Consider the following 12,265-nt stretch of genomic DNA (forward strand, 5'->3'; position numbering starts at 1 on the left):
AATTCTTATACTGTGAGTAAGAGTCTTAGTCACAGTATAATGATACACATAGACACATAAAATTATTTGAAGATATGAATTTTCTCATACTTTTAAATTTCCAACTTTCATAACTTCCCCCTTACTTGATTGAAATCTGTAGTATCTGAACAAACTATCAAAAAATTTCAGGCTTGTTTTAGAAACTACCTCTACTCAGCCTTGTTGGTTTGTTGGCATGGGCTTGTCAAGCTACTCGCAACCCCCCCCCCCCCCCCCATAAAAAAAGATTGTGGAAGCTCATATGGTCCTCCTATTACAACACCAAGAATTAAGCTAAATGACGGGAGGCATTTAGGCATACATGGTAGATTGCTTTCACAAACACTAAAAAGTAATTTTATTGTGAAATTCAACCAGTAGTCTGCTAGCTTTGTGGAAATAGGAAAATAATTTGTAGATGTGTGTAGGAACTTAGATGCATAATGCGGAAAATCAAGTATCAAATACTTGTACATCTATCCCAAGATCATTGCATAAATTAGTATGAATCAAACATTAGTATAGAATTATACCTTTGATGCGTATGTTCCTCTTTTCACCAAACTTCTAGTGGAGATCACCTTCGAACGTCAAGCGCTGTTCCTCTAATGTTGGTCCACGAACAACACTTGGATCACCACGTATGCTAGTACGGAAGAGAGAAAAGCACTCTCTTACTTTTGTGGTGAGGGCCGAAAATGAGTGTGAAAAGACTAAGGGAAAAATCAGATTTTTCACTCTAGAAGTTGTAAAGTGTATGTACACCTTTGTAACCCCATATCAATATATAAGGTGGTTACAAAAGAGGTGTTTCATGAGGCTTTATTTTGCCTCATAATGTCATACATTATGAGCCTAATAAACTCATGAGTTACAACTCTTCCCATCCATCATCAAACCGCGCAACCCATTTAACAAATGGATTTGGATAAATATCCAAGTGTCATTACTTGTGTGACCTCAAAGGACTCAATGATATTAGTAGTTGGCCCTAATCATATTAGTCCAACAAACCACAATTAGCTTCTAGCAAAATGTTGTGATCATCTAATATTATTGAATATATTATCTCCATAACTTATCCTAATATTATTTAGTTTATTACACTTGATCGAGGACAAAATCCTTCAATCTCCCACTTGTCTAAGAACAAGTGTGTAACCTTCAAACTCCTTAAGTCGCTTAATGTCTAACTTGATGAATGATAACATCATATGTTCATCATAACAATATTCAAGTCGTTCCTTGAAATCTGAGTTCGAACTGTCGAAACAAATGATTAACTTCTTAATCCATTTGAGCACGGCCATGCATTTTCAGTTCTCACTCTTCAAGAGGCCAAGACACCAATCCTAACTCTTAGGGGACTTATCCAATCTTGTATGACCAAAGCTCCCACTCAATTCATAGCAGTTCCGATCGCTGCTTTTATAACCTCCTTTTACGGCACGGCGTTTTGCAGCGTCAAGAACATACTAATCCTTAAGTAAGAACAGTTTCATATACTCATGTCAAAGGAATCCACTAAATATATTAATAAGAGTCTTATAAACCTTTTAGAGAACTCCCACTAGGTCTGCCTAGCGTGTATCAACTATACAAGCCTATGCAAATGACTAGACACCTCCATGTCCCTATAGCCCATGAAACTGCGCTATCATTCAACTTGCAATCTAGTCCATGAAATTGAATCATTTACGTTCAACTTAATGATTCGAACTAGGGACTAAGGTATATTATAACTCCTGTTCACTGGATAGAGTTCCATTTGTCAAATCACGTATTTGACAATTCTATCAAACGTTATAAAATACTTTGAACGTTTTATTTAATACTAAACCAAGATTAAATAAGAACAAAACTTTTATTGATAAACATAAACATAACATATCAAAGCGAGTAATTATAACTGTGAACTAATTAAAAGTAAATAGTACACAATTAAACCCACTCTCCTATATGCTTAAGCCCTATAGCCCTAGTATGACTCTCATGCTTGGGCTGTGGCAAAGGTTTAGTCAAAGGATCAGCGACATTGCTATCCGTATGAACCTTGCAAACTATTACATCCTTTCTCTCAACGATTTCTCGAATGAGATGAAACTTTCTAAGTACATGTTTACATCTTTGATGTGATCTTGGTTCCTTAGACTGAGCTATGGCACCATTGTTATCACAATGTAAAACAATACCATCTCCAACACTAGGCACTACTCCTAGCTCCAGAATGAACTTCTTCATCCAAACGGCTTCCTTTGCTGCATCTGCGCAGCAATGTACTCAGCTTCTGTTGTAGAATCAGCACAGTGCTTTGCTTTGAGCTTTTCCAGCTCACTGCCCTCCATTTAGACAAAAGATGAAACCAGATTGGGATCGGAAATCATCTTTGTCAGTTTGGAAGCTCGCATCTGTGTAACCCTCAACAATTAACTTACTTTCACCTCCATACACTAAGAAATTATCCTTAGTCCTTCTCAAGTACTTTAGGATATTCTTAGCTGCACTCCAGTGTGCGTCACCTGGATTTGATTGGAATCTGCTACACATGCTCAAGGCATATGAAACATCTGGGCGAGTACAAATCATGGAGTACATAATGGCCCTATAGCTGACGCATAAGGAACATTACTCATTCGCTTAATCTCATCAGGCCCAGAGGACACTGAGTCTTGCTAAGCGACATCCATGTTGCATGGGTAGGAAGCCTCTTTTAGAGTTTTCCATGTTGAACTTAGTGACGATCTTATCTATATAAGTTCGTTGGCTAAGTCCGATCATCCTCTTAGACCTATCCCTATAGATCTTGATCCCCAAAATGTACTCAACGTTTCCAAGGTTTTCATAGAAAAACAACTTTTTAACCATTCCTTGACTGACTCAAGCATGGGAATGTCGTTTCCTATGAGAAGTATGTCATCTACATACAAGACCAAGAAGACTATGTTACTCCCACTTTCCTTCTTGTAAACACAAGACTCTTCTCCGTTTTTGAGAAAACCAAACTGTTTGATTGTCTCATCAAAACGAAGATTCCAACTCCGAGATGCTTGCTTCAATCCATAAATGGATTTTTGAAGCTTACATACGCTCTAGGATTTTCTGGATCCACAAAACCCTCCGGCTGTGTCATATACACATCCTCTTTCAAGAACCCATTCAAGAAAGCGGTTTTGACATCCATTTGCCAAATCTCGTAATCATAAAAGGCGGCGATCGCTAGGAGTATCCGAACGGATTTAAGCATGGCTACCGGTGAAAAGGTTTCGTCATAGTCTATACCATGAACTTGCTTGAACCCTTTTGCAACCAACCTTGCTTTGTAAACCTGAATATTACCATCCTTGTCTGTTTTCACTTTGAAAACCCATTTGCAACCAATAGGTGTAATCCCATCGGGCAAATCTACCAAGTCCCATACTTGATTTTCAGACATGGATGCCATTTCGGACCTCATGGCTTCGAGCCATTTTTCGGAGTCTTCACTCATCAAAGCTTGCTTGTAAGTAGTAGGTTCCTCAAATTCTAAAATCATTATCTCAGAATTTTCGGTTAACAAGAAATCAACAAACCTCTTGGTTGGTATTCTTGTTCTACTAGACTTACGAGGGGCTGCAACAGGAGAAATTTTCTTCTCAACAATTTGAGAATTTTCGCACGAATTAGATTCGAGTGGGACAGTAAGAGGTTCGTGTAGAAGATGCACGTCCTCTAACACTCGATCAGTTATGGGAGAAGATTCCTCCAAACGAGGAACTACTTCTAGCCCAACATCTGGCTCTTGTGTCGTTGTCTCTAACATAGGATGAACTATGTCCCTTTGTTGCTCTTCTCGAACTTCTTCGAGAAATACATTACTCCCACTTGCCTTTTTGGAAATAAAATCTTTTTTCCAAAAAGACACCACGACGAGCAACAAACACTTTGCCCTCAGTGCGATTGTAGAAGTAATAGCCCTTGGTTTCCTTGGGATAACCCACAAAGAAACACTTATCTGATTTAGGGGCGAGTTTATCTGAAAGTAAACGCTTTACATAAACCTCACATCCCCAAATACGTAGAAAAGACAAGTTTGGAACTTTTCCACTCCATATCTCATATGGTGTCTTATCTACTGCCTTTGATGGAGTTCTATTAAGTGTGAAAGTAGCAGTTTCGAGAGCATATCCCCAGAAGGATATTGGAAGATCAGCAAAACTCATCATAGACCGAACCATATCAAGTAGAGTTCGGTTCCTCCTTTCCGAAACACCATTCAACTGAGGTGTTCCAGGCGGAGTGAGTTGTGAAAGAATTCCACAACTCTTCAAGTGATCATTAAACTCTTGGCTCAATATTCACCACCACGATCGGATCGCAGTGCTTTGATTGTTTTGCCAAGCTGGTTTTGGACTTCATTTTGGAATTCTTTGAATTTTTCAAATGATTCCGACTTATGCTTCATTAAATAGACATATCCATATCTACTTAAATCGTCCGTAAAAGTAATGAAGTATCCAAACCCTCCCCTAGCTTTTGTGCTCATTGGTCCACATACATCAGTATGTATTAGGCCCAATAGATCACTGGCCTTTCACCCTTTCCAGTAAAAGGTGACTTTGTCATTTTACCCATTAAACATGATTCACACACATCAAATGGCTCAAAGTCAAAAGATGTTAGAAGTCCATCTTTATGCAACTTCTGAATGCGTTTCGCGTTTATGTGTCCTAAACGACAATGCCATAAGTAAGTAGGATTAGTATCGCTTGATCTATGTTTTTTGCTGTCTATGTTAAGGACATCTTTGTCTAAGTCTAGGTAATATAGACCATTAGACCTCTTAGCAGTGGCATAAAACATTGAATTCAAATAAACAGAGAAACAACCTTTCTCAATTGTAAATGAAAACCCTTCATTATCCAAAACAGGAATAGAAATAATGTTTTTGGTAATAGCAGGAACGTAATAACAATTATTAAGCTCTAATATTAATCCAGAAGGCAAAGGTAGACTATAAGTCCCAACTGCAACGGCGGCAACTCTTGCACCATTTCCAACTCGCAGTTCCACCTCTCCTTTAGCCAAGGTTCTACTCCTTCTTAGTCCCTGCACATTCGAAGTAATGTGAGAAACACAACCGGTATCAAATACCCAAGAAGTAGAGGTTGCTAAATTAATGTCAATGACATAGATACCTGAAGAAGAAGCCCCAGACTTCTTATCCTTCAAGTACTTTGGGCAGTTACGCTTCCAATGACCTATTTGATCACAATAGAAGCACTTGGCATTTGCGGCCACCTTTGGCTTTGCCTTTGCCTGTGGCTTAATAGCAGTCTTAGTGGCAACTTGCTTGCCCTTATCTTGCTTTTTCTTGCCAGCCCATTCCTTCTTAAAACCCTTTTCCTTTTGAACCATAAGAACTTCCTTCTTAGGTGCAATAGTGATGTTTTGCTCGGCAGTCATGAGCATCCCATGCAACTCAGCAAGGGTTTTCGACACCCCGTTCATATTGAAATTCAATCGAAACGTATTGAACCCCTTATGAAGTGAGTGCAGAATGATGTCAGTAGCCAACTCTTGGCTATAAGGAAAGCCCAACCTCTCCATGGCTTCGAAATAACCAATCATTTCGAAGACATGAGTGGCGACCGGCTTGCCTTCAACTAACGAACACTCAAGAATAGCCTTGTGAGTTTCATACCTCTCTATCCGAGCTTGTTGTTGAAACATGGTTTTCAACTGTCGGATAATGCTATAGGCATCCAAGCTTGCAAACCTCTTTTGAAGGCTTGGTTCCATAGCCGCTAGCATAAGGCAAGTAACAATTACTGACCTTTCTGCAACGGCCTTATGGGCCTCTTTCTCAGCATCAGTAGAGGTAGTAGTTAAAACTGGGATCGGGGTTTCAAGAACATCCTCTCGACCTTCGGACTAAGAACAATTCTTAGATTCCTTTCCCAATCAAGGAAGTTGTTCCCGTTCAATTTATCCTTCTCAAGGATTGAACGTAAGTTAAAAGGTGAATTATTGTTGTTACCAGACATGATATCTACATAGAAGATGCAAAAAGTATAAGTATGTTTATCATAATAGCTTTTAACAAATTTTAAACACTTTAAAATAAAAGCTATGCACTTGACCAATTTTAATGTGTCCCTTTTGAATCAAGTGGTTCTAAGATCCTATCAAACATGATTTATAAGTGGACTTTGGCCTCAACTTAAAACCAAGTTTAAAAGGTAAGTAAACTCTTTTACTAATTACAACAATTGTAACTCTTAGTTAATGGGTGATTGCTAAGGTGATTACGCTCCCAGGTAAGGAAGTTACCCACAACGTTGGGGAGAGCCTTCCTAATCCTAGACAGAGCATGTCACCCAAACACAAAAACCCATAAACTTTGCTACAAAATCCAAAACCGTTTTGATGATTTTGTTGGGCCAAACCAAATAAACTTGCAAATTTCGGAAATTTACTCTACTTAGCCCAAGATTGAAAGTAACACTCTGCTTTGGCAGAACCTATTACTAACGATCAAGTTTTAGTAGGTGTTTATTTGGAATAGCAAAAAACCCAATATTTTATTTAAGGGACCTAAGTAAATTATTATGTTGATTTAATTCTAGTGAACATTTAAATAATTAAATCACAAGCATAATAAACTTAGAAAGCATTTAAAAGCAAATTTAAATGCATAAAATAAATGTGATCCTAGTATGGCCCCTAAACCTAAAGACTACTCTTTAAGGCTCCCTTGTTGAATCACCATGGATCTCCATCCTTGTGCTTCATAGGATAAGATTGAATCACCATTCTTCTTATTAATACTTGAATAAATATTTTTGGAATTATAAACTAAAATATTACAAAAATACCAACGATGCGTAGATCGTATTTAGATTACAAAAATACATTAACGATACGCAGATCGTATTTTCTATCCAAGTTTTGGGCCATACTAGTCACCGCATGCATTCATAATATCATATATAAAACATGCATTTTAATCAACTATTAAAATATATTATCATGTTTTAACAACTTTAAAACATAATAATACCATGAAGATTTAATCTCACATTAATTCTTATGGTTGGTACCTCTAGACAAAATTTAATCATATTAGAATTTCGTCTCACAAAGGCTTTAAAATATTAATCTAACAAATTTAATCACATTAAACTTAAAGAAAAAAGTTAAAGCAATTGTAGGCACCACATATAATTAATCATATTAAAAAAAAAAACTTAACATGATGACTAACCACATAAATAGGCATGGAAGAATTAATCAACTATTAATACTAACAACCTAAAATGTAATTAACATCATAAAAGAAAATAATAATAATAGTAGTTACTAACTCCTTAGTAACCCCCTTTAAAATTAACTAGTCAATTATCACATATAATTAACTAATAAAATTAAAGCTCATTATTTTAATTCAATTATGACTTAAATATAAAATTAATCACCATTAATTAATTTAATTTGCAATATTGAAATATACTTAAAAACAATTTTTTTTTCCTTAAAAAAAAAATATAGGAAGCTGCCAAGGCAGCAGTGCATCACCACTGCCACCTCAGCAGCGACCCACCACCGTGCGAACAACCTCGGCAGTTTCGGCCACCGCGTCGCTGGCAACGCCGACCACAACCGAAGACCGGCGGCAGCCTGTGCTGGGCAGCGCAGGGCGCGACCCGCGCGCAGGCAGCAACCATTCCCAGGGCACCAAGCGACGCGCGCGGCCTGCTGCGGCCTGCTGCGGCCTGCTGCGGCCAGCCACGCACCACGCCGGTGAACCCGCAGGAGGAACGCCTCGCCTGCCACCACGCCGGTCTAATTTCCGGCGGCCCTCCCCCTTCCTCTCAATTATCAACAACCATTTTGCATAATTGAAGGGAAGTTACAACAAATTGATTTGGGGAAAAATTAGGGTTCATAGTATTTTTGTTTTTAAAAAAAAAAACATAAACTAACCCACAAAATCTGATATTTTATGATGTGAGATTTCAATTTTGAGTATAATATATATTTATATATACATAAAAATCCAATTTTTATGTTTCCAATCAATTAATATCATAATATCAATTATGCAAATAAATTCATATATAAAGCCCTCCCTTAATTGAATTAAAAAATGAAATAAAACATGCATCAACATGATCATATTAATCTATGCAATAGGCTAACTGATACCACTGTAGGAACTTAGATGCATAATGCGGAAAATCAAGTATCAAATACTTGTACATCTATCCCAAGATCATTGCATAAATTAGTATGAATCAAACATTAGTATAGAATTATACCTTTGATGCGTATGTTCCTCTTTTCACCAAACTTCTAGTGGGGATCACCTTAGAACGTCAAGCGCCGTTCCTCTAATGTTGGTCCACGAACAACACTTGGATCACCACGTATGCTAGTACGGAAGAGAGAAAAGCACTCTCTTACTTTTGTGGTGAGGGTCGAAAATGAGTGTGAAAAGACTAAGGGAAAAATCAGATTTTTCACTCTAGAAGTTGTAAAGTGTATGTACACCTTTGTAACCCCATATCAATATAAGGTGGTTACAAAAGAGGTGTTTCATGAGGCTTTATTTTGCCTCATAATGTCATACATTATGAGAAACTCATGAGTTACAACTCTTCCCATCCATCATTAAACCGCGCAACCCATTTCACAAATGGATTTGGATAAATATCCAAGTGTCATTACTTGTGTGACCTCAAAGGACTCAATGATATTAGTAGTTGGCCCTAATCATATTACCAACAAACCACAATTAGCTTCTAGCAAAACGTTGTGATCATCTAATATTATTGAATATATTATCTCCATAACTTATCCTAATATTATTTAGTTTATTACACTTAATCGAGGACAAAATCCTTTAATGTGCATTTATTATAATGTCACAGTAAAAAAGGATAAACCAAAATAGTTACTATGAGTCTATGACACTTTGACATACTAAGGAACATTCCTATTTCAGGACTGTCATTTCAGTTCACTCCGTCCAGTACTAGTTCATCAAAATACTAACTTAAGATTATGCATGAATATTAGATATTGGTTAGATATTGCATGTGTCGTTAAAATTGGCTAGTGTTCATTGGTGTGCTAGAGTGACAAGTAATATTCCACTAGTATTGTAAAGTGAGAAATAATATGGAATAAGCAAAGTTAGTTACATGGACAGATAATATGAAATTGAGGGAGTAGTAATGTGGCTTCCTCACTTTAGTTACTTGTTTTACAGTGATCTTTGATATGTCCATATGACAGATTTCCTACATTGAATTTTAGGCAATGTATTCGCTTATGGGCAGACAAATAGTGGGAAAACACACACAACGCGTGGATCTTCCAGTGAACCATGAGTGATTCCTCTTGCTTTTAGGGAATTGTTTGATATGATCGAGGAGGTATATCCTTAAGTTAATATCTTATGTTCTTTACACTTAATGCTCTAATTATTGGTTTTTTTTTTTCTTCTTTTGAACGTTTCTTGTTGGCAATTTGCATGATTTTGCTACCTGACAAACTCCTCTGATTTGTTGTTTGGAATTTGTAAGGTTCCTGATCGGGAATTCTGTTGGGTATATGGCGTGATATGAAGCTCATGGAGGTGTATGGGTGTGGAGATGAGGTTGCGTAGAAGGAAAATGTTATTTGGGACATAAAGCTAACTTTGAATGGACATATCTTTCAATCTATAAATGATTTTGAGGTGATAGCTTGTTCCGAAAGCTTTCCAACGATAGGTCATATGTCAAATTCCGGTGAGAAACGAGAAAGTTATGACTGTTTTACGAAGAACTGACGAAACTGACGGCAGAAAACTCAGGTGCGCCCGCACCTGAGGCCTGGTGCGCCCGCACCATGGGATGGTGCGCCCGCACCTATCGAGGACGCGTTATTTTTCCGGTTTTGCTTAATGAGGGTATAAATAGGTGCCCTAATTACGATTAATGAATTCTTCATCTCTAAACACATATTTGAGAGAGAAAAAGCTGTAGAGAGAGTTCTTGAGTGCTTTTGTAATCTTTCTTGAATATTCATCGATTCCTAGTGCAGATTCGTGGTTCTTCTCCCAGTTCTTGGGTTTCCACGTAAAATTTGTTTTGTGTTCTTTCCTGCTTTATTATTTGATATTCTATTATTGTTTGCTATTATTCCTAGATTAATAGTCAATAGAACTTACAAGTGGTATCAAGAGCTAGGTTTGATTATTGTCTAGATATAGAATAATTACAATGGAGGATTCAAATATTAGAATTGAGAAGTTTGATGGAACAGATTTTGGATATTGAAAGATGCAAATAGAAGACATCTTATATTAGAAAAATCTGTATCAACCTTTGTCTGAAAAGCCTGCTGAGATTGAGGAGGCTAAGTGGAAAGTACTGGATAGGCAGGCACTAGCGGTGGTGCGTTTGACATTGGGTCGGACAGTGGCATTCAATGTCAAGGGTATCAAAACAACGACAGGATTAATCAAAGCTCTGTCAGATATGTATGAGAAGCCCTCAGCAATGAATAAGGTATATCTGATGCGTCGTTTGTTTGATTTAGAGATGAATAATGGTAGTTCTGCTGCTGAACATATTAATGAATTTAATTCATTAATAAGTCAGTTATCTTCGGTTAATATTGTCTTTGAGGATGAAGTGAAAGCCCTAATTTTGTTGTCCTCCTTACCTACTGCATGGGAAACTGTAGTAACTGCTGTTAGTAATTCTTCTGGTAAAGAAAAATTGGTTTATAATGTTGTCCGTGATCTGATTTTGAGTGAGACCATTCGAAGGAAGGAGAGTGGAGAATCATCTGGAGCATACAATGTAGAAGGTAGAGGGAGGGGAAAAGGGAGGAACTTTCAGGGAAAATCGGAGCCAAAGGGGGACCGGAGTAAGTCAAAAGGCAGGGCTAGTGTTACTTGTTGGGGGTGTGGTAATGGGATATTTAAAGAGAGATTGTCCTAGTAAAGAGAATGGGAAAGGGAAGAAGAAGGTTCAAGAAAGTGATGATGAAGAAGATGCATCAACTAACTTGATTTCGGAGTACGATTCTGATGCTTTGATGGTAAGCATGGATGATCAGGAAGAGTTGGTTGGGTGCTCGGGATCATGGGTCTTGGATTCGGGTTCTTCTCATCATTCCTCACCATGCAGGGAGTTGTTTCGGAATTTCAAATCCGAAAAACTTGAAAAGGTCTATCTTGCGGATGGCAAGGTAGTGGAAGTCATTGGGGAAAGGTGATGTGAGTGTGAAACTCACTCATGGTGGCTCATTGGAGTTAAAGAATGTCAAGTTTATCCCAAGGCTGAACAAAAGCTTGATATCGGTAGCCCAACTTGCTACATCGGGTTACAAGGTTGTGTTTGATGGTGGTTCTTGGAAGATTGTCAAGGGAGCTATGATCATAGCTCGTGGGACAAGGAGTGGAACACTTTACACCATGGGGAGCACAATAAAGGGGTCCGGGATTGGGATGAGAACTTCATGTAAAGTGTTGTTTGGTCGGAAAACTATCGATAGTGGGCCAAGGGATGAGAACTGTGGTGAAGCGGTATCCCGGTGGCAAATTGACCGCTAAGCGCACAAGGTGAAGGACGGCACACAAGCATGTTGTGCCGAAAATCCTAAGTGGAACAAAGGGTGTATTGTTCGAGTGGGAGCAATGTGAGTTTGCTTTTAGAACAATAAAAAGCTTCTTTGGCTTAGGTGGTAATTGGTTTTATTGAAGTTTGATGAGACTTCAATGTGCTTCTTTGGTTGGAGAGGAAGTGATTATCTTCTTTAGTTGTAGAGGAAGGGATCTTCACTTGGTTGTGCTTGTCTCTAAGGTGATCCGACCTCCGGGGTAGGAGGGTGTGTAGGTTCATGGAGTGATGGTGCAATGATTTGGAGGTTAGTTATTAAGAATCAAAGTCGGTGTAGACTTTGATATCTTTTGTATTTGAGTTGGTGCAAACTTCAATGTTATTTTCCTTGGTGTAGAGGAGATGTGTTGTCATGGGATGCTTGAGGTATGTCATGATTTGGACACGACTCGAGATTGCTTTTGCAGTGGGAGTTGTGTGTAGGATGATGAATAGAGGATGATGAAGGTATATATGAAGTTTTCTTCACTTACACCTATCTCCAAGTGGGAGAAATGTTGGGTATATTGCATGATATGAAGCTCATGGAGGTGTATGGGTGTGGAGATGAGGTTGCGTAGAAGGAAAACGTCATTTGGGACATAAAGCTA

At 38.1% G+C, this 12,265-nt stretch overlaps 1 protein-coding gene across 1 annotated transcript; it reads right to left on the reverse strand.

The window, feature by feature from the left end:
- Positions 1-4,613: 4,613 nt before the first annotated feature.
- On the reverse strand, positions 4,614-5,926 carry LOC130589588 (uncharacterized). Its single transcript, XM_057390902.1, has 2 exons — positions 5,196-5,926; positions 4,614-5,106 (listed from the first exon to the last, which is right to left on the reverse strand). Exons 1-2 carry the CDS (start codon positions 5,809-5,811, stop codon positions 5,090-5,092), a joined length of 633 nt encoding a protein of 210 aa, XP_057246885.1. The 5' UTR covers positions 5,812-5,926; the 3' UTR covers positions 4,614-5,089.
- Positions 5,927-12,265: the final 6,339 nt, after the last annotated feature.

The sequence above is a fragment of the Beta vulgaris genome, chromosome 7 (assembly GCF_026745355.1).
Source record: "Beta vulgaris subsp. vulgaris cultivar EL10 chromosome 7, EL10.2, whole genome shotgun sequence".
NCBI classification, from domain to species: domain Eukaryota; kingdom Viridiplantae; phylum Streptophyta; class Magnoliopsida; order Caryophyllales; family Amaranthaceae; genus Beta; species Beta vulgaris.